This window comes from Drosophila subobscura, chromosome E (genome assembly GCF_008121235.1).
Source record: "Drosophila subobscura isolate 14011-0131.10 chromosome E, UCBerk_Dsub_1.0, whole genome shotgun sequence".
NCBI classification, from domain to species: Eukaryota; Metazoa; Arthropoda; class Insecta; order Diptera; family Drosophilidae; genus Drosophila; species Drosophila subobscura.
In genome coordinates, this window is record NC_048531.1 from 5,512,800 (window position 1) to 5,535,292 (window position 22,493).

The 22,493-nt window shown below is 43.6% G+C and overlaps 1 protein-coding gene and 1 long non-coding RNA gene across 2 annotated transcripts; both read left to right on the forward strand.

The window, feature by feature from the left end:
* The first annotated feature begins 380 nt into the window (after positions 1–380).
* LOC117891015 (adenosine deaminase 2) lies at positions 381–2,090 on the forward strand. Its single transcript, XM_034796173.1, has 2 exons — positions 381–1,391; positions 1,457–2,090. The coding sequence occupies exons 1-2, from the start codon at positions 408–410 to the stop codon at positions 2,075–2,077; spliced, it is 1,605 nt and encodes a 534-aa protein (XP_034652064.1). The 5' UTR covers positions 381–407; the 3' UTR covers positions 2,078–2,090.
* A 17,660-nt stretch (positions 2,091–19,750) lies between these two features.
* On the forward strand, positions 19,751–20,004 carry LOC117890585. Its single transcript, XR_004648586.1, has 2 exons — positions 19,751–19,812; positions 19,908–20,004. It is a non-coding gene; the product is annotated as an uncharacterized LOC117890585 (long non-coding RNA).
* Positions 20,005–22,493: the final 2,489 nt, after the last annotated feature.

The window sequence follows — 22,493 nt, forward strand, 5'->3', positions numbered from 1 at the left end:
ATTCTCCAGCCCAGCGAGTTCCCACAGCTCAGAGTGGAACCATTTTGTTGGCCCGACAAATCAGCGATGGAGCGGCAGGGTACGGGCAGGGGCAAGGGTGTGCTGTTGTGTGGCCTTTGGGCATCATATACTAGATGGTCTCCCCCACATGATTGACAAGTGGATGCCTGCAAGAAAAACACTCTCTAGAGTGCTGCTTCACGGTAACAGAACACAAAGTGTCCCTCAGGGAGCTAAGGAAAGGTTTTAAATCTAAAAAATAAATGCAAAAAAACAAGCAAATCCAAATACATGAATTATTCTAAGCGTCTAAGTATTCCTGATCCTCAAAATTGACTTTTTCATATTTAAATTATTCGAGAAAATTCTCCAAAAATTTCCCGCCCAGAAATTTCCTAGCTAGCGGCATGGCCTGCCTGTTGCGGCGGCCGGGGACAGCCAATCTGGCGACGAGGATGAGCTGCCGTGTACTGCACGAAGTCACGGGTGGGCTGTCGCTGGGCGAGATTATTGGAGCCACGAATCTGCGGAAGAGCACGCCCGAGGAGTACCGAGTGCTGCGCGACATTCTCACCTCCTTCGAGCGGTACAGGGGTGTGGGCAACGACATCCAGCTGACGCTGCAGGAGCGCGTGGCCAACGAGGTGATCATGTGCGAGAAGAAGAGAGAGTACCAGAAGGGCATACTGGACCCCACCAAGTTCGCACCGGGCTACCACATCTTCCAGGTGCTGCACAAGATCCGCAATTCGCCGCTCTTCAATATCCTCACCAAGATGCCCAAGGGGGCCCTCAAGGTGCACGACGCCTCCCTGTGCAGCACAGACTACCTCATCCAGCTGATGTACAAGGAACACCTCTGGGTGTGCACCACCAACGAGGGCTGCAACGTGGCTGAGTTCCGATTCGCCCAGGAGAAGCCCACGAAAGGTCTCTTCCCGGAGGGCCAGTGGCAGACGATGGAGCAGCTGCGCGAGCACCGCGGCGTGGAGAAACTCAACAAATATCTGCGGCGACGCTTCAGCATGTATCAGAAGGCCAGCTTCAGCAATAACGCGGAGGCCTGGCGCCACATGATGGGCATCTTCCAGCTGCTGAATGGCCTCATTCAGTACGCGCCCGTGTGGGCCGAGTACTACTATCAGGCCCTCAAGGAGTTCCGAGCCGACGGTGTGCAGTACATGGAGGTGCGGACAACGATGCCCCAGCTGTACTGTCTGGACGGGCAGAGGTTGCCTGTGCGCGACACCGTGCAAATCTACAAGGATGTCCTGACCCGTTTCAAGAAGGACTACCCAGACTTCATCGGCTCCAAGCTCATCTACGCCCCGCTGCGGCATGTCCAGCCAGAGGTGGTGGGACAATTTGTCAAGGAATGCACCGAACTAAATGTCAGTGAGAGATAGCCAACCCGATGGGGTCGTCAATTGCAACTTTTGTGCATCTTTTGTTGCAGAAAGAGTTCCCTGGCTTTGTGATTGGCTTCGATCTGGTGGGGCAGGAGGACGTGGGCCATCCGCTGAGCCAATTCGTCGAGGAGCTAATCAAGCTGCCGGACAACATCAACTTTTACTTTCATGCGGGACAGACCAACTGGTACGGCTCCCACGTGGACGAGAACCTGATCGACGCCATAATGCTGGGCACGAAGCGCATCGGACATGGCTACACGATCACCAAGCACCCGCTGCTGATGCAGCTGGCCAAGTACATGAACATCGCCCTCGAGGTGTGTCCCGTCTCCAACCAGGTGCTGCAGCTGGGCTCCGACTACCGCAACCATCCCGCAGCCACGCTGATCGCCGAGAATGTGCCGCTGGTCATCTGCTCGGGCAATCCAGCGTTCTGGTGCGCCTCACCGCTCTCGCACGACTACTACATGGCCTTTCTGGGCATTGCACCCATGAATGCCGATCTGAAGTTCCTCAAGCGCATCGCCAAGAACTCGATCAGGTACAGTGCGCTCAAGGACGAGGCCAAAGCGAAGGCAATGGAGAAGTGGAAAAAGAACTGGGACGAGTGGATCAACGATGTTGTCAAGAACAAAGACAAGACTCTCAAGGCAAGTGAGCAATAAAATTCCATGGAATCGTGTGTTTAACTTTGTCTGGAATCATTTTGAATATAATCCTGATGGAAATTCCGGCTAGATCTAGCCATCCTATGGAAATTGTTTCGTAATATCCACATCCTTTGCCTTATCCAAGCGCTGCACGTTTTGTGAATGTTTTGTCTGACAAACTATCGGCGGCAAACCGCTTACCCACAATGTAACCCTTGATAGAGGAAACGCGGGCTTATCCAATTACATAAAGTGCCTCCTCCACTACTCTCCTCCTCCCCCATAAGTCATACATATATTACTAAGCTCAGCTATTACCTTCCCCCCCTAACCTTATACAACGTGACGGAAATGGCACCTGAAATGACGCAACCTTTCGGGCTGCACAAAAACTTTCACCCTCACGCACGGGGCATGGCTCTAAGCCCAGATCCCCTTGGCCAAAACGGAAATCGTCGGGATAAACCCGGAGATGGAGCTTCAGCGGAGCTGCACTTTCAGCCACGGCGCAAATTGTTTGAGTTTCCGCTTCGTGATTATTTCGGGCAGAGGAGCAGACAAACCAATAAGTTTCTGGGCCAACTTTTTATTGCATACTTCGGTGTTGGCTAAGACGGGTGTGAGGGGGAAGTGTGCGTGTGTGTGGCTTAGGGTAGTGCCGAGGCAGGTCATGCAAATGTCACAGACACAAATACTTCCGTTTGGCTTTGGATTCAGCTCTTGCGAGTATTCTTGAAGCGTGTTTCATGTTGTGTGCTGCCGGCACTAATTTCATTGACTTCCATTTCCCCCCTCCACCCCTCTCGGAAACACATTCCCACACATGCAAAAGTTGTGGGCTCTTGCACTTGACTGAGTGGGAGTGAGGAGGCGTGCGAGGGGGCGTAGCAAAACAGAAAGTCTTTCTCTTCGATGCGATCAAGAAAGGAAACTTTTTGCCATGCCTGCCATTGCTTATAATTAAAAACTTTATTATTTGTCAAACTTTGCCCGCAGCTGTTGCACTTTTGGGAGACAGATATACAGAAAGATGGAGAGATTAAGACGGAGAGAAACACATAGCGAGCAAAGAATAGAGAGGAAGAATGCCTCAATTTGTTCTTTGTTTGTGTTTTATCTGCTTGCAAAAGTGTACTACAATTTTCATCTGCTGAGTAAATAATAGGTGTATGATGAATGTTCTTGAACTCTTACCTTTTAAGCAATATTCTTATGGCATTACGCGCGATAGCAGCATTAATCCACGATTTCCTGGTTTCTACAGAAGAATAAACGGTACCGTGAGCATACATAAACGAGTGAAATCTAGTGGCAAAATAGCTAATTTGGCAACACTGAAACGAATACGAAATTAGAACTGCAAAACCAAAGCAACGGACATATGTACATATTTACATGCATATGTATGTTCATATGTAATTCCAAGCAGACTTCAATAACTGTACATATTTTGCGCCGCTCTCTTCCGCCCGAAAAATGCACAGCGAGAGAGCGGCACAGACATGCATGCGCATGCATGCGTAGGAGGCTAGTTTCGTCTTCTCTCTCTCCTACTCTAAGAGAGCGAACAGTTATGCGTTTGATGAGTAACACCATTTTAAAGCAACGGTGAATGGCGAGAAGGCGAACTGTGGTGGGAGTGGGCACAAGAAGCAGAGCACACCCCAAGGAGAACATGGAAGGTAAGAGCCTTTCACCGTATTGAAATTACCCTACCAATGCCAACTTGAAACAATTATTTACTTTGCCTTAGTGGAAGATCTGTGGAAGAATAGCTGATCTTGACCTTATGAATCAATTTTGGATATCCCATGACCGGAAATGAGGGAATTAACCAAACTGTTCAACCGTTCAAGTGGATGGCCAACATTCGTATAATCTTTGTTTATTAATCTTCATTCAAAAGGGCTAACAAATGTTTTGTATGTATTTATCCAAGTTAATTATGTTGTAAAAATAATTCGCTTGATTTCCCAATATAACTTGAATGAATCAATAAAACGTATAAAAATGCAGTAAAGGAGCAGTCAACAAGTTAATCATTAGAATGAATCTGTAAAGCTTCACCAATGATGGTAATAATTTTGCATTGCTACTAAAAATCGGGGTATAATATATGTATGTATGTATATGTGTACGTATTTATATGATATTACAGAAAAATGTGTACTTTATAGGGTTGGAAACGTTTACTTATGTGCGCAACTTCTTTGACCAATAATCTTATATAAACCTAAACTCCGCGAGTGCCGGGCAAAAAAATGATCAAAAGTAATCGAAAAAGTTTCGCTTCATTTATTGTTTGACAGTTACAATCCCAAGACCTCCTCCCTTCGCACATTAATTTCCTGTCACACTCTAATTGGAGCCACACTGGGCTACATTTATGTATTTATTTGTGGCCCAAAGACAGTTTAAGAGAGATTGGATAATGACGTTGGCAGACAGGAACGAGCAGTGAGTGCAAAACTTTTTAGCGAGGCCAACAGACCTTTGCGCAACACTCAGACAGCTCGCAGCTCGTAGATTCATGAATATAAATTGCTCCTAAAATGATAAACAAATTAATCAAATATGCAAATGTTTCGCATTGAAAATGTACACCGTACATATATGCACATATGTACATACATTAAAAATCAACATAGAGTATCGAATCGTTGTGGGAATCGTTGCAGCTGTAGACAGATCTGTTTGCCATCATAATCTATTTGGAGGGGCCTGTTTCCTCTCATCCTTGTTGAGCTTTGGCTTGGTCAAACGAGAAGTCAAATGCGACCCCAAATAAACCTCAAATGGCAGGGTAAGAGATTTATCTACAAAGTCTCCCGCAAAAGACATCATAACGAGAGCGAAAAGAAAACTCTCAACTGTGACATATCAAAGGTAAAACACATGACTTGTGCAGCTTGACCATTTCATTTACCGAAAACGAAGAGTTGAATGGTTTGTGGTATATTTTTGGAGGAAGACTTATCTTTGTGGTAATTAATCCATGCAGCAAATGGCAAATCTATCCCACTCATTAGTTATGGCTAGGAAGCACTCAAATCTCATGATATGTTGTCCAACCATCCATTGCTGTTTCATATTTGTACATACATAAATACTTCCAATGTCTCATATCCTGAACTGCCATAAATCCACAAATACTCTCTTACGTGCAACCGCCAACAAGCCCTGGACTCTCCCTCTTTCGGCTGGTGCTTCCCTTTCGCATTTGGACGTCTTGCTTTGGCAGCTCCCCATCCTGTTTGGACTGAGGCTGGAGATATGGGAATGGGTATGGGCATGGGATGATGACCATGAAGGCATAGAGCGCAGTTAGTTTGCATACAAATGGCATTTGGAAATGTGCAAAAGGATTGCGCAAAAATCAACGCGACATGCCAAGCAGGACAAATAATGTGCATAAATTTATCCACAGTTGGCCGGAAGACCAGCCAGAGAGAGAGATCGAAATGCCAAAATAAGAATCAAATAGAAAAGATTGTGACTCAAAAATACCTTTAAATTTGCACTAAGATGAACAGAAATGATCTCTTCCCCAGCTGCCTCGTTCCTTTGAAGACTTCCAACTACTCTTCTCTCCCTACCCTAAATGAATGTGAAATTCAAATGCAAAGTTCCCAATGGGTCCAATATACCCAAGAGTGAACAAATGCCGGGTGTAAGAAAACAAACAAAGTCCTGGTCAATATGTTGCAGTGGACATCCAGAGGACGATGGGATAAGCGAACGCGTGGTATGAGATGAGCCATTCGTGTGCCTGATGATGATTAGATTACTGCATACGAGATGGGGCAGAGACCGGCGATGGGGGCAGTAGCGCAGTGGGTGGTCGGTCAGTGACTGGCCACATAATAACGCTTGTGTCCAGAACATTAGCATTGCCCAAGGATGTGGGGGCAGGGGCTGATGTGTGGTCCAACTGATTGGCATAGTCGCTTACACTTCTCATGTCTATCCATGCCCCTACTCCCAGTGGCATCGTTTCAAATGATCAAAGTCTGAAATATGCAGACAGACTGGAATTTTTCGAAGTGCAGCAGCAGCAAGACCTGGCTTTGGAGATGGAGCTGCAGCGGGCAGTGGCATCTCCAGTATCGCTTTGACTCGCCACTCTACTTGTTGTCTATATGCGTGTTTTATGTTAATACATTGTTCGTATATGTCCATGCCCGTGCTGGTGTCCTCCAAGCCTTTGAGAAACCCAAGAAAGGACAACAAAATCAAGCAGGTGTACAGGTGGAGTGAAAGCTGTAAATATAGAAATGGTGGAAACGTTGTTATCGAGAGGCTAACCATACAAGAAACATTCTGGCTTTGACAATTAATATTCTATTCTATATTCTATGCTACATATTTAATAAATATACCACAGAAGAATAAATTTATCTAACTCATTGAGTGTCCGACTGTCGCAATTGCTTGCCAAAACCTTACCCCTGAAATTAGATTCGATTGCGATTAAACTGCTCAACTGTTGGCATATTTCCATTAAAGCCCGTGCGAGTCACATAAATTTTAATTGGTTTTTAAATCGGATATCAATTTAGCAATGAGTGAATCCACAATCATGTTTATTGTTTTGGGGAGATTAACAAGGCAACAGAATTATGGCAATGGAGAGAACAATGCAATTATATCTCAGAATTTTCATCAAATTTGCCCTTTAGCCGTCTTTGTCTGCGGCAAATGCTGAATGCATTTGCAACAATGAATGTCCCTTTGAACTTCGAGTTTCAGTTGCACAACTACTGGAGGATGCAACAATGTTGCCAAATTTGCAAATCATCAAATATAATTTCTAAACAAATGACACACCAGAAGCCACAATTCAAAGCCGCTCCTGCAATTACCCATACAAATTGCACAGTTCCCTCATATGTACAGCAGCGGCTAAAATAATAGCTACTAGTGTTGCACACACGTACCTGTTATAGCTACCACAGAAACAGTCTGCCACTTATTCGTACTATTATTTTGGACACCTTTGTATGTGGTATAAATAGAAAGAGCCAATGCCACTGTGAGTGTGTGTTTATTATCCACTGAGAATGTACAAATTATGCTGTAAATTTGGGCCACACTTTGCGCACACACACAACACGTACAATAGCTGATTTTCCGCAGGCTCACGTTGCAAAAGGGGCAGACAGAGCAACATATAGCCATACGACACGAGAGAGAGATAGAGATAGGTCAGGAGATAGATAGAGGGAGAGAGAGCAATTGCATTTGCATCACTGGCAACTGATTCCATTGCCATTGCCATTGCTGGTCGGCCTGTGCCATTTTCGGGCACTTCCCCGGCTCCTGGTAAATCATATGCAAATGCATGCGTATGACATTTCGGTTCGAAGTTTTATTGTCCGCTCTGGTTGCTAAATTATTTAGAGCTTGATTCCTGTTGCCATGACCATCAGTGTGGGAGAAGGGAGAGCGAGAGAGAGAGCGGCTCACGCATAATTTATACAAATGCGTCGTTCGTTTGCGTGGGTGTACGTGGGTGTGCTTCAGCCCTCCCATTGAAATCGAGCCTCTGCACATACAGATATCCTGACGTGGTCTGCCCTGCCTGTTTTGTTCTGTTCTGTTCTGTTTTGGACTGTGTTGGCTGGGCCATGCCTGGGCCGAGATGTCTTTCAATTTGACATAAAACCTTTGGCCGTATCCCTTTCGGCTCACACATGACACATGAGCAAAGTGCTCATCCCGATTTTGTGTGTGCAACTGTACACAGTGTGTCTGAAAAGTATGCTTGTAGTTGGGGATAGATGACATTTATGGAAAGTTACAACAAACTACGAAATAACCTTCAGGGAAATTTCTGTTGAATGGCAGGACTCAAAAACTGACAGCTTTAGGCTAAGAAATGTTGTAATTACAAAAAATATATAAGAATTTCTATACATTATACTCCGCTAAAGGAAGATTATAATGTCCTTTGAATTAAGAAAAATAATGAGGGAAAGGCTGTAACATTAAGTGATAAATAGGTGAGAGGTTTCTGCTAAAAAACATGATTTCAATGTGAAAATACTTTCTCGACTAACTGTATGGCATCGGCTTTCCCATCGGCGGCATATCTCGCCACCTTTTTGTGCCTTTTACCCGCCCTTTTACCACTTCACACATCAAAATAAAACATAAGCAAATTTATTTTTTATGCATTACATATGTACATATCTATGTACGTATCATCTACATATACATACATATGTATGTATGTACATATATCCCCCGTATAAGAATGGCAGCAACAAATGAGGCAAATGTATTTTCTCCTTCATTTATTTTATTTTTATATGCAGTGAGGCGTGCATAAAAAGGAAACACAAAAGTTCATTAAATTTTCGAAATCTTTTTCGTGCATTGACGAAGCAAACAAAAAGCTTTAAAAGGTTCGTTTGAGTTTTTTATTGGTTTACATACATTTGTACATGCCCTATATACATATACATATGTATTTATAAGTAAACATTCATGTATAATGTATGAGAAACACAAAATATAAAAATACAATAGTAATGATTTATTTTTTTTGTTTTATCACCAGTGACTGCAAATTAAGCTATCAACTTTCGTTGTAAAAAATGTAAGCTGATTTGAAAATAATAAAAATATTAACCCACTGAAAGTCATGATATTTCAGCTACATGAAATATCAATTTGCATTATTGGCATATATAATTTTGCATTTAAAAATGAGAAAGCTCTTTTAATAAAATGTTTTTTCATGCATATTGTTTTCTCGACTGATTTGAAAAGTATTCAAAATTCTTTTGCATTTCAATATAAAATTAAATGTTTTTGGAATTTACTGTGAAAATAAAGAGTATACAATTGTGCGTTTTTTTAGCACTTGTTAATTAACAGAAACTTATCTTAGAGTCCATTAAACCCCATACAAACTTTCAGCAGTGGTGCATGTGGGCGGCACTTGAATGAGTTTTAGGTGTGTGCGTGCCCTTGTGGGGCAGATGTCGTTAGGGCACTGAAGCGGAAGCCTAGGAATGTAAATTTCTCGAGTGAATTGCTAGTTCTCAGCTCACTCAGCAGTCAGGCAGATAAGCAAACAGATTTATGACTGCTCTTCGTGTGAGGGCAGCACCGAGAGTTCTTTTTCGATTTCTTTGGACATCCACTGGCCCTACAAAAGCACCAGACAACACTCGATTCCGTATGTATGTTGGTATACGTAATTAAAACAAGCCACTCACGTACTTTTTGGCAGACCAAACGACAGTCAAGAGGCGTCTCCTGCTGCCTGAATCCTCTATCTGTCTGACTGGCCACAAATTGACAGGCAGCAACTGAAAGAGTGAGGCCGGGCCGCACAGTCCGGCAGGACTGACACACAATAATTTAGTACGTAATAGACACGACCCATGGGCGGAGGTCGGAGTCAGTGCCGGACCATCAGACAGTAGTCAGACAGCTCACAGCTCCAGCCATAGATTCGAGACCAGTTGCAGCCCTGGACTTGTTCATTAACACAAAACATAAGCTGCCAGACAGGCATATGAATGATGAAGAATGAGTGCGAAGAGTGTTGGCTTGGAATGAAAGATATGTACATCCAAATGTACATCCATATGTATGTACAGATATCATAAATTGTGCAGCTAGAGATGGTACTTTAACGTGAGCGATGCGAAGAGTGTAGGTTCCACAGGACTAAAGCTTCCATCTCCAGCCGCTCGAACACATCATCGACAGTCATTTGGATCTTTTTCAGGCCTTTGTGCTAGGCCATAGATGCAGTTCAAGTGCCATTAGAATCGAGTTTTGCCATTCTGGCCACTAGTCCTGGGTCGATTGCGGGGCAGAAGCTTGTGCAGCAAATTAGTAGCAAAACTTGACACCCCACCCCTACTCTGGCACTGGGCAAATATCCGACTACGGAAATTGCAATGAGACACGTGATCACGAGGGAGAGCATGAGCGGCAGGAGCGGACTTCATTCCAGCACATCCGCCGTCCAGACAAATAAATCTTCATTTTGACTTGAACTTTGGCTGCTGCGGTCTCGGCCAACTGCAACTTCAGCTCCAACTTTGGCTGGGAACGCAGCAAATTAACAGCTGTTGCGTTACTGTGGTCTGCCTCTGCTCAAAGGCACCGCCACTAGCACTGACAATGGCTCTGAATACGGTTCTGTGTCTGGGTCTTGGTCTGGATGCTTCTATGCTCAGGTGATTTACGGCCAAGTTGAGACCTGGGAAACATCGTCTGCATATTAATATGTGACTTGGCGTTTTACTTTCTACATCACGGAGCCCACAATCACATTCAACTTTCGTGCTTTCCCTGGGTCTGCTCTCCTCTCGGCACTTTCCCCCAGACACATTTCGTTCAGCGCCGCTCCAAAAAGCTCCCTCTGCGGCCGTGGGGCTAGGGCCAGCACGTTTTATTGTTGTGACGCCCAATTTGTGACGAGTGAGTGCATATAATAAAGCAAATTATATTTCAGATTCAAATAGTATGCAGCCGAGTGGAAGGCGTCTCGAGTGCAGGACCTCGCACAGGCACGGGCAATTGTGGCTTCTGCCGGTGCCTCGTGCCTGTCCCTGCACTGCCAGAGGTATTGGTAACGGTAACCAGTTGGCCAACTGCCCCTGGCCTTTTCGAGTGCTCCCTGCTAAGAGTATGCTACAATTATTTTCCTCATCAGAAAATAAATAAAAAAAGCATGGAACATTTGTCCTGGGTCTGCGTTTTGGTGCACCACACATAATAATTTATGAGAAAGATGCAAGATGGAAACCATGATAATATACGGATAATCCAGATTGATGTTATAATAAGTTTATGTAATATGCAAATGAGTTGATGATCGGCTCACTGCAATTCGTTTTCTATGGCTGTGAATCATAGTTTCGGTTTTGAACTGGAACCATTTCGAATGGTGTTGTCGCCTGTACGAGTATTTCCCTGTTGCTGTTGCTGTTTTGTGTACTACAGGGAGAATATAAAAACAAGAGTACACTTGAAATTGTTGATAGTTGAAACTAAGTCGGCGGCACTGTGCGTCGGTGGCTGCCCAATGCCGCATGCCGTCTGCCCCCTGCCATAGGCACTGCATGCTTAAAGTTTGTTGTTGTTTTTTTGCTGCCCTCTCCAACTGTCAACTTTTCCTTTGTTTTGCATTTTAGGAGCATGTGACCAGTACCAGTACCAGTCGCAGCTTCTTTTCCCCACTGTCTGTCCCTTTGGGGGAACATTTTGAAAATGCAGGGAAATGGAAACAGAAACTTTTGCCCGGTCTGCATTGCTGACCGATGTCGACAACGCTGTTGGCCTGCCGCATGGCCTGGCCTGGCATAAAGAGCGACAGTCCGCAGGACATTTTATATTTAATTTACAGTATGACCGCACTTGTTCCCTGTCCCTGTCGCTCAATCCCCCCCGCCCAACTCACTTTCTGGTGTGCAACCATTCTCCCTGCATCCTGCATCCTGCATCCCTTCATCCCTGTAAGGGTGAGTGCATTTAATAAAGTGCAATGCGGCTATTAAAATGCTATTCCATTGGATTGTGGAATGGAATGGGGTTTCAGATTGGTGGGGCTGAGCCCAGGATGAGCTATTTCCCATTCGAATTTCCCTTCCCATCTCCGTTCGCAACGGTTCATTTCCGCTCTTGACATCACCGTGTCTCCCTGTTGTCTCTGTTGCCACTGTGCTCAAAAATTAATTTCTAATTCCCATTTTGTGGGCCCCTCTAAATGCGTCGGCCATTAAGCGAAATGTACACACAAAAAACATTTGCCAACTCACAATGTATTAAATAATGTTTCAAATGGGATTGTCGCGGCTGTCCAAAAGTTGGGGATTAGCGAATGGGCGTGGCTCAATCACGGTCGCCAAGCAAACAAGAGGAATAAAGCCTTAAAACTCGAATGGGAATGAAAAGCGAAAAGTGAAAGAAAACATTAAAACCGTCACATGTTATATGTCACAATGGAGAATATGGGAATACTCTATCTTAACCGTGAAGTGTAATACTGTGTGGATTTCATTTATATTTATTTTCCTCTTGTGTTGCGTATTAAAATCAAACTTTTCTTAGTTTTCGCTGATATTTCGTTTCTTCCTTTTCTTTGGCAAAGCTAAAAGACAGTTTTAAATTAAAGAGCATCTTCACACAACCAAAAATTCATTTCAATTATTTTCTAGAAAGCTTTTTCGTGTGCCTCTAGAGTTGGGTGGGACTTAGAGGGTTGGGTTGGGTTGGATTTGGGGCTTCTGTTGCCGCTTCTATCCATGGGCCATTCAATGTGCAGTCGGCCACACATTTATTGCTTTAATTGCGCACTGAAGCGCAACAAGAATCGAGGCACGCACGGTATACACGGAGCAAGGGATACGCAAGCCGGACACATGTTGCTAATGAAGTTCTCTGACAACATTCCAACTCATGTCGGATCATAATCTGTTAATCTGCGATGGCAGGCCCAGTTCAGGATTGCTGACAGACCGACAAAAATGACATCAGAAAATGTCCGAAAAGGCCGAAGCGAACTAATCATCAAAATGTATCCTGCAGAGTCTAAACTGTAAACTCTTCTGTCACCGCCTGCGCTTCCAGCCCAGAGATAACCTAATGAAAGAGGATTTTTAGTTGGGTGCAGCTGTGCAAAGGAGACACAGCCCTGTATTGGGATCTCGCTGGGTTCCGAGTCCCGGAGATTGTGCCGTTATGGTTGCCCTGCCAATGGCCATTTTTGCTGTTTCCTTTGCCAATGCAATTTCTGGCCCAACTTACAGCTGCAAATGTTCGCAGGCAAAGGCCAGGCCAGGCCGAAGCAGGGCACAGGCAACAGGGAACATGGAGAAGAGTTATTGAATATTCATAGAGTATTGCAGCATCCGTATAATCGAAATGAATAGTTATCTTGTTCTGTTTGCGTAGGATAAGGACTACAGATTAAGCGGAGACGCAGGAATGCACACAAATGGACACATCGATCGATTTTGCATGCAAATAATTTGATTTAGAGAACTTTCTCACTAATTGGCGCACAAAATCGTGCATCATTCTTATTTGATAAGCTTTATGCAGCCATCGAAGCAAAGCGGAGAGCATTAAATAATACATGTGTATTGCCATCGGCAAATTCAAACATAAACATAATCGACATAGCAAGTAGTGTGATGAGACAAACTCCATATAGAAGCAGCTACATAGCAAGTAAATCTTTTACATTTAAACATGTTTAGTAGTTTGTAGAGTAACTCTTTACTCCATTCCATTTTGGACAGTGTATTCACCCTGTCAATTCCCTGTCAATATTGTATTTGTTATGTTTACGCCTCTGTGGGGCTGGAAAATAAACGAACCCATCGACGACCCTTGGCGTCTAAGCGCCGAATGGGTGTGTATTTTAATTAAACTTGTTTTTCGAAGGCGGTTTATCAGATGCAGACAGGACGTATACCTGAGCGCAGACCAGTGGCAGGTGCCACTAGTGGGCAGGGACCTGGCACCAGAGACCAGCGACCGTGCCAACCATCGACAGAGAGAGAACAGCTAGCATGTTTTACTGTTAATGGACTTTCGATATTTGCAGGAAGTTATGGCATTTTGATTTATGTCCAAGTCTGTCTTTCTCTCTCTCTACGTTTTCCTCCTTTCTGCAACTTCTCTTTCGATTTGCTGCCCCTCTTTTGATCGCTTGTAACCAATTGCCAGTAGACCAGTCTCCACCCTTTTTATCATTCCTCGCCAGTGGCAGTTCTTCCCCACTTTATTGCTCCTCGCAAAACCAATTGACAATGCTCCTCCCCCACCTCTAGCACTCGCATTCTCTACCTATTTGTTTTACCTTGGCAAAATCGTTTAATTATTGAGCAACAAAATGTTTGTCTGGCAATCGAATTTGAAATAGTCTAGCATAAAAAATTTAAGAAGATTTTTATTGGCAATTTTGCCGTGCGATTGCTTACTCACATCGAATAAAACTTGAATTTACTGCTCTGTGCATAAAAGTTTAAAATTTAGGTGCAAATTGGGACACTCTCACTCTCACTCACACACACAGACAAAACACATGCATACCACACACACACACCCACACACAGCCTCGAAATGGCAGAAAGCCAACACACAAAAATCAAAGTGAGCACCTAAGCAGCTTATGCAAAATACAATCGAAGTGTTGTTCCCGTCGGAGAAAAGGCAGAATATCTCTGGCTATTATTTTAATTCTTGCTACGCCAATAGAAAAAAGAGTTCTGTGCGAAATTTGCGTCTGTCGTTTATTGAGTGGAACGAACGCAGTGGCCTGCACTTCGAGACGAGGGGAAAGTGCAGACAAGGCTGGCAAAAGCAAAAGTTTAAATTACTTTTTAGCAACTTTGATCCCCAGGAAAATGAAAAAAAAAACGCTTGAAAGGGTACATGGAAACCTAGATTAATGTTCAAAGCGAAAGTAGTGGAAAAATGTTAAATGACTTCGGATAACATATAAAATAGAATATGTAAAAATGTATTACGACCCAGGCACACCTCTACAACAAAAACAACAACAGCAACAACGCACCAAACTGAAACTGAAAGCTGTTATGAGAAAGCAAGCGGCTCTCTCCCTATCTCACGAGAGCGAAAGTTTGTGGGCAAGCTCATGTGTATGAATTTGTGCAGTTGTGCAGATCATGCCACGATAAATGTAAGAGGGCTGCTGCTGCGCGCTCTTCAATGAAACCTATTTTTTGATGCGCAATTTTTCTCTTTCTATTTAGAATCTAAAGTTTAGATGCAAGCTCCAGTCTTGAATTATCATTGATCCCCGCTCGGGGGCAAGATGAATGCCCACCTTAAATAAATACCACTTGTATTTCTTATTTTTGTTCTGCTCTTCCCAGAACTTGAAGCAGCTATAAATTTGCATACAAAATTTCTCCTATTATTCTAGCAAATCACCAAATGGTAGTAGAAACTCCATCCATCTGCCAAAGTCGGGGCCCACCCAAGCGATGTCTTTTGTAGTTCGCTTACTTTTGGCGCACAAAGGACTGTCGAACATGCAGATAAACAAGCCTCAGCCACAGACAGGCAACTCCGTCGATAAGAGGAGGGGTGCCGGTGCCTCCCTCGTCTTTGAAAGTTCATTCGTTTGTAAATAATTTTGAGCCAGCGGCAGAATCGATACTTTGCCCAAGATTTTTGCATACAGAAGAAGTTACGAGAAATAAACTCTTCTTTGGAGGGCCGCAGGTTTAGATTCCCTTTCAGATGCCTTGTTTCCATGGAAACATTTTGTTAGACCAATACGGAATGGGCATACATAATTGTGTGTGGGTGTGTGTGGGTGTGTGTGGGGAACCGTGAGATCTACCCGTCTACCCTTTCACTGAGCCAAGAGCTTTTAATACAGTAAATCCGCTTTTAGTTGAGCATCCATGGTGCTGTTCGCCATACCCTTTGAAAGGGTATGGTTCATATATGAAAGCAGCACAGATAAAGAGAGTCAGAGAGAGAGAGAGAGGGGGCCAAACATATTTTGTCAAGCTGCGCAAAAGTTTCAACAGCAGCAACGTCAAAGTTATATGAGCAGCGTATGCCGATAATGCAGGCAGACTGGTCGGTGGAGAAGAGATGCGGGGCAGGGAGCAGAAAGCAGAAAGCAAGGGAACGGGTAGAATAGAGAGAAAGACCGAGTCAGCGGTTGGAGTGAAACAACAAGCATAAGCCAAGTGGGGAAGTTTTGCCATTAAAGTTTTTCATCAGCGCCTATTTGCGGAGCTCTTCACAGTTGGCTCCTTAGCCCGTTGACGCAGGATAGGCCAGGCAGGGCCAAATATTTGTCAGGCAATTAAATGTTTACTGTTTTTATTATATGCTGGCTTTTGTTTGCCCTGCCCTCGACCAACCTCCTGCAAAGAGTGACACGGAGCCACCTTTCAGTTTATTATTAACGGTCCTTTGTTACAGCTGGGGTGAGGAACGGACCAACAAGGTGTTGGCTCTGACTGCAAGCTTAGCACACACATTCCCAGTCCGGATAGGCGATATCTAAACAAGAACAGAATGTAGGTTTGTAGAGTCTTTCTCTCTCTCTTTTCTCTCTCTGTTAATGGCTGCCACACTTCTTTCAATGGCGATCCCCGAGAGCCAGATATCAAAACGTAGCAGACGAGCTGCTAATGCGATTTTGTGAAAACAACTTAAGCGCGGCTGTCAGTCGGCTTACCATAGTCGTATTAATTCAATGCACCAACCAATATCAGTATCCAGTGCCCAGTACCCTGTTGTTATGCTGCACACTCGCTCTGTATGCATGCAAATTAATTAACAACACTCGATGGGCTCATGCTCATGGTAAATTAATAATTTTGCCAGACATTACGCATCCGATACGGTGCTTTGGCTGGTTGCAGGCGTCTGACTGGTTGAGTGGCAGTAAAAAGCTGTCCGGAAACAAACCATTGCGGAGCAGAGTCGGCCCCAGAGCCATTTTAATTACCACATAACAAGGCAGTGAGCCACAAACGCAACTGGGAAAATGTGAAATGTGAAATGTGTTATGGGTGGAGAGATAGGAAAAGGGAAAGCTTGTCGCGCTAAATGGAAAATGCTGCGTATACGACCTGAGGGCCTGTATGTGACTGTGCCTGTTCCTGTCCGTGTGCATGTCGCTGTGCCTGTGCGTGGCGTGTGTGTGCGTTTTATGACATTGGCAATTTGCAAAATTTCATAAATATAAATTGGGTTTAAATGTTAAAATAAAACAATTAAAACATGCGCTGGTAAACACCAAATTGAGTTCGAAGGACCCGTACCCCTAACTGTCGCGTATAATGCCCTCAAATTGCACAAACATATGATGGGCTTTGAATTATTCAACGGATACTTAATTGCAACGTCCACAGAGCCTTGACAAAACAAACACCACAGAGAGCGAGAGAGAGAGAGAGAGCTAGAGAGGGGAGTTATAAAATAGCTCACTCTTCGGGGAGATGCTCGCCGGATGAATGAATGTATTTATTCATGTATTTAAAACAGTTTATTGATTTGAATAAATGGTTTTATAGTACAATGGATTTGCGCTAGGGTTAGAACCGAAAGCGACCGAACATTGGCCACTTTGAGAATGACATACTGTGCTACTGTCCCACTCCATATATGTAATTTATAGCTATTTATGTATGTAACAAACTAACCTTCACATTCAAAGCCGAAAATCGGACATAACTTTTCAAGGCAGTCCTTGAACATGCCAGTGCCGGATCCCGTTGAATGTGATAATAGTTTAATCGAATTTCTAAGCATTTTTTCATTGGCAGCATCACCAAATATATTCCTCTCTAACAGAATTGAATAAATGCTACCTGATGCTTGCTCCGAATTTGTTATTATGCTAGAATTTTGCTATTATCAGCACTCAATGCGCAGTTGAGGGTCCACGGGTTCAAGCAGTCGCTGTAGAGCTGACCTGACTTTAAGTTGCAGCAATTAGCAGCAAGGCGCTGCTAACAAATCGATATTTAATGAGAAAGCTTAGCCACACCCACACAGACAGCAACACACACACTCACACCCGAACTTACAGTCACACAAAGCCAGAACATCGCATACATCATTGTCAATGTCAAAGTGTCAAAGCAAACTTGCAGCACACAAAGCCAACGGCGCATAGTTCTCGGCTCTTAGTTACCCGAGCGGGAAGGTTCTCCTTCCTTCACGGCCCTTCGTTATCCAGTGTCAAGGCTCATCTCGGGCCGGTCTCGAGTCAAGTGCAATAAACTCCTTTCAGAATAGTGAATTTTGAATTTTAGCCACGCCCACAACCCCCATCATCAGTGGCAGTTATGATGTTGCAGCAAGCAGCATCAGCAGCAAGTAAACTGCAATTTGCGAACAAAAACTTTGCCTGGAACAAACTTTTCCCCTCTCACCATCTCCGCCTTCGCCGCTAACTCTCTCTCCATATCTTTATCTCTATCACTCTGTTGTCCCATGCTCTGGTTAGCAAACAGCCAACCATTTGAACTGACAAAGTCCGGCGATAAAAAAAATAATTTAAGTACTTTACTTGTGCATCGAATAAATTCCGAAAAAGTTCATTAAACAAACAGGTAACAGGAGAGCAAAACAAAGAATATCTAGATAAAGAGGAAGCAAGAGATGTACAGAAACAGTTAGTTCCATTTATGACTCACTCCGCCTTTAAATCTGTTTAACATACAAAAGCTTCCATGAACAACAGCTGGATGGATGCCAATAAAATAAAAAGCACAACCCACAAAGTAACAGTAACCAAGAGCAGGTAGCAAATTCAGCAAGAGTGCGATAACTGCAGGAGACTTCAGAGAGAGAGAGAGAGAGAGAGACTGCAGAAGAGAGACTGCAGCTGATGCAAGGTGAGCGCTTATTTTTCTTGTCACTCTCTTTCGCTCCGTATGCACGCTCTGTCTCCCTCTCGCACGCACTGACCCTCCCTCTTTAAGACACAGCTTAGACACAGCAGTCAAACAACAATCGAGTGTCAATTTGATGAGCAGCTTGTACAGTAATAGACGCACTCGACATTAACAATGCAGAGGGAGACCCCGTGACGCATTCCCCACTCGGTGTTGTAGGGGCCGAAAGTAGGGAGATAGCATAGAGCATCACTAATAAACATATTCGGTAGCGCTTATAAGTGCATTCCGAAAGAGAACTCCGAAAGTGGATCGTAAGCGCAAGCTTTACGCCGAGCTTACGAAAGAGAGTCGCTGCAGTGTTAGCACTTGCAAGCGAGAGCGGCGCTTATCTTAAAAAAGAGAGTTAGGTAGCGTGAGCATAGAAGTTGCCCTTGACGTTTGACCGAAATTCCACTCAATTCAGCGAAAGATCATACGATTGTCCCGTTAAAGCTCGCAAACATCATCCGATCTATGAGCTTTATGTTCTGTACAGCCTAATTTAACTTGGATGAGTTTCGCTTGAGTTAATAGCAAAGAGTCGATCAACGAAAAGAGACGTGATTGTGTCAAGCAATATATATATATATATACATATATATATGTACATAACCTACATATAGCTTACGCATTTCCTCGTGGTGAAATTTTGTGCAAAACCGTTTATTCTGAGAAATCTCTGTGGATCGGTGCTAGTACCAAGCGTGAATAATAATTAACCAAGGTATGTGGGCCGTAGGCTACAACAAGTGATCGGTTTAATTTATGTGAATTAAGTTTATAGGACAGAGGTCAGGAGCCCGTTCCGTCGTTGCAGCCTGAGTGCGCATAAGTACATAGACGGGGTGCTCCACGAGAGGAGTATCACCGAAGTGATCCTCCAACCTAAAAGGGGTACCCTTCGACCCCCCTCTACTGACGGAAACGCTGAGCACCGAAAACCTCTGACTTGGGTCAACTTTATTGAGGCGTAGCAACCCTTAGGAAGCCCAGTGCAAAAGGGGGCGCCTCGGAAACTTTATTCAACTCCAGTGAGAAGACCAGTTTGTCGCGCACTGTAGTGCCAATGTAAGCTGCAGCTTGACCTGCAGTCGGATGTTCCCCACTTAAGCCCAGTGTGAAGAAGACCAGAACATTGGGCGTGATTTTTGACGGGCATGCCTACAGAGTAGCCGCCGCCGACGCTACAGAAAGATGTCCGTAGTTGCTCTGTGCTAACTTACACATTTTCGGGATTTGAGTTAATATGCCTTTTTAAGGCCAATTCTCTGACGGAGATATATAGATATGTATTTTTTTTGAGCATCGGGAATTATGAGTGTTGGTAGAAAAGAGTGGGTATGAGACCTTAAAATAATTAAATGAAATTACTAAATCGTACTTGCATGTACGCTCGTGTGCATATATTGTTAATACCTTCTATTTTTCCCCAGAAACCAGCACCTACGTCATCCATGAGCTCATCGATTACGAAAGGAGTAAGGGTTTTAAAATATCAAAACCAAACGAAAACTGTGAGTTTGTAAACTTGACACTATATGTGCACTGAGTATAAATGTAACCTGCGTGTTACTAAATTATTTGATTTAAACCTTTATAATCATTACCATAATGGGTTAACACCTCTCGCCCCCCTTTATTCTATTACCCGCCTATGATTCTTAGTCTCTTTACATGCTACGGCTCACACATTCATATATATATAAGGTCGTAGAATCTTGAATTCTAAAGTTGGTATAAACTAAAATAAGTAAATATTTTAAGTGGGCTAGACTGCCAGAAAAATGAATTCATCCGTAGATTAAGAAAATTTGGAAGATATTGAATATTAATAATAGGAAACCATGGAAATATATCTGAAAGTCTTTGTTTTGAAACCCATTTATAATATGTTCTAAATTCGAATGTCAGTCCTTAGCCAAGCAAGGTCGAAGTGGTAGGATGAAAACTGCCTGATTGTTTTAGGGTCTATACGGTATGATTTACCTGTATGACATAGGCTGGGTGGGTAAAGAAGAGGGATTCTCGACGACACCTGAGTTTCCCGTGCTTTGAATAGAGTAGTTGAGATCACCATTCTCCTTTTTTTTAACAACAAATACTTGATCCATTTTCCATACCTTCAGTCCAGTTTAACCTGTGTTCTGCTTTTGATTTTTGATTCTTTTTAAATGTGCACCTAAAATATTATGCGAGTGTGTGTCAGTACTTAACATAGGAGAGAGTAGAACGAACCCCGACAATCCGGCGAGCTTAGCTAGAGCATAGCTAGAGGTGCACGCGAAATCTCCTGGTACTAGTTTGGGTAAAAATACATATATCCCACACCTGCACGCTACATAGTTGGCGCCCAACGTGGGGCCCGACAGGGTATGTTTCTCAAATGGTACATAACATCGGTATCAGAGACATGTCATTCTGGGGCGAGGCTCCACCATAGCTCTAAAGTTCCATCCAAAACAATAGTATTATCTTAATACGAAACAGATAGATCTCTCTAGGTGGGAGTACTACAGTCTTTACATACGGATTATGCGGTTTAATTTCCAAGGTTGGAAAGGTCGACCTATGTATAACTTAGTGTCTCTTAGTCAGGGTAGACTAGCGGAGATAGATAATAACCAAAGAAGCACTTCATGATACGGGACTCCACCAACGAGATCATTCAAGATGTTAATTTAGAGAATTGCGGTAGTTATTCTTATAGAGGGATACTCCGACTCAATTATATTCTTGGGCGTTATCTTGATATTGGCTGTTGAGACTCCTGTATCCAAAAACTAGTTCTCGGCAGGGAAACGTCTCAGATTTTCGGAATTACAATGTTCTATTTATAATAGGTAGAGATTGTCCATTATCCACACGTACACTCCCGGAAGCTTACAATAGAAACAGATAGACCAATCAACTACTCAACTATTCAAATCGAAATCGGCAGTTTTAAGAGTGGACCACCCAGATCTTACTTGGAGAGGACGAACATATTGTTAATTTGTTTTTTTGAAAATAATAGAAAAGTTCTTTATTAGTTACTTATATTTTTTTTTTTTTTTTGTTGTTTTGCTTAAATATTTTTGTTGTTATTATGGCTGTACACCGTAGTAACGAAAACTTAGCTTCGGCGTTGAGTAGCCAAGAAACGTTTTGCATAATCTGTCAGGGAAGTTTAAGACAAGATCAGCTAATAGCTACTACGCCTTGTCAACATCGCTTCCATAACACGTGCGTATGTGAACACTTAAAAAGGGAAAAATCTTGTCCTGTCTGCAAGACGGAATGCGGTCTGAATAGTCTGCGATACGAGAATAACACTCTAGCAGCGGAATTAAACATAAGTGCAGGGTCCCGACCGTCCAACGTTCAGGCTAATGAACCCTTTGAAACGGCACCATCAGATCCAACGGTATCGCATAGGAAAGGGAAATATAACAGTAGAGGTCGAGGGAAAGGAGCCATTCCAAAAAGGGGAATGCAAACAAGGTATCAAGCTAGCCTCGATCGTAATTTATATGGAAGTCGACAGTCTGTTAGCAGTAACGGAAATAGGTCACCCGGTCACGCGGCAACCGAAGATCTTACCAGTTACATCCATTCGGTAATGCAAAGTCAGGAGAAAACTATGATGGAAAACCTCAGTTCTTTCATTAAATCGTCGATTGAGCAAACCTTACAAACCCAGTTTGCCAACCTAAATTTAACCACGAATACCGCCACGGTAAACAGAGGTCCATCAGAGTCGCGGAGTAATGTTAGGCAGGAGGTAGATAACGGCAGTAATATGAGAAGTAGCGATTCTCCATTAGAAAGTCCGAGAAGCAATCGTACAACCGAGACGGTAGCACCGGCAAAGGCCGCTGGTATTCTACTCAGTTGGCGTCTTAAATTTGATGGTTCTCGGGAGGCAATGCATGTAGAAGAATTTCTATATCGCATTCGTGCTCTGACGGCACAGACGCTTGGAAACGATGACCAACTACTTTGCGATAATTTACATCTGCTTTTCGCGGGAAAAGCCTGTG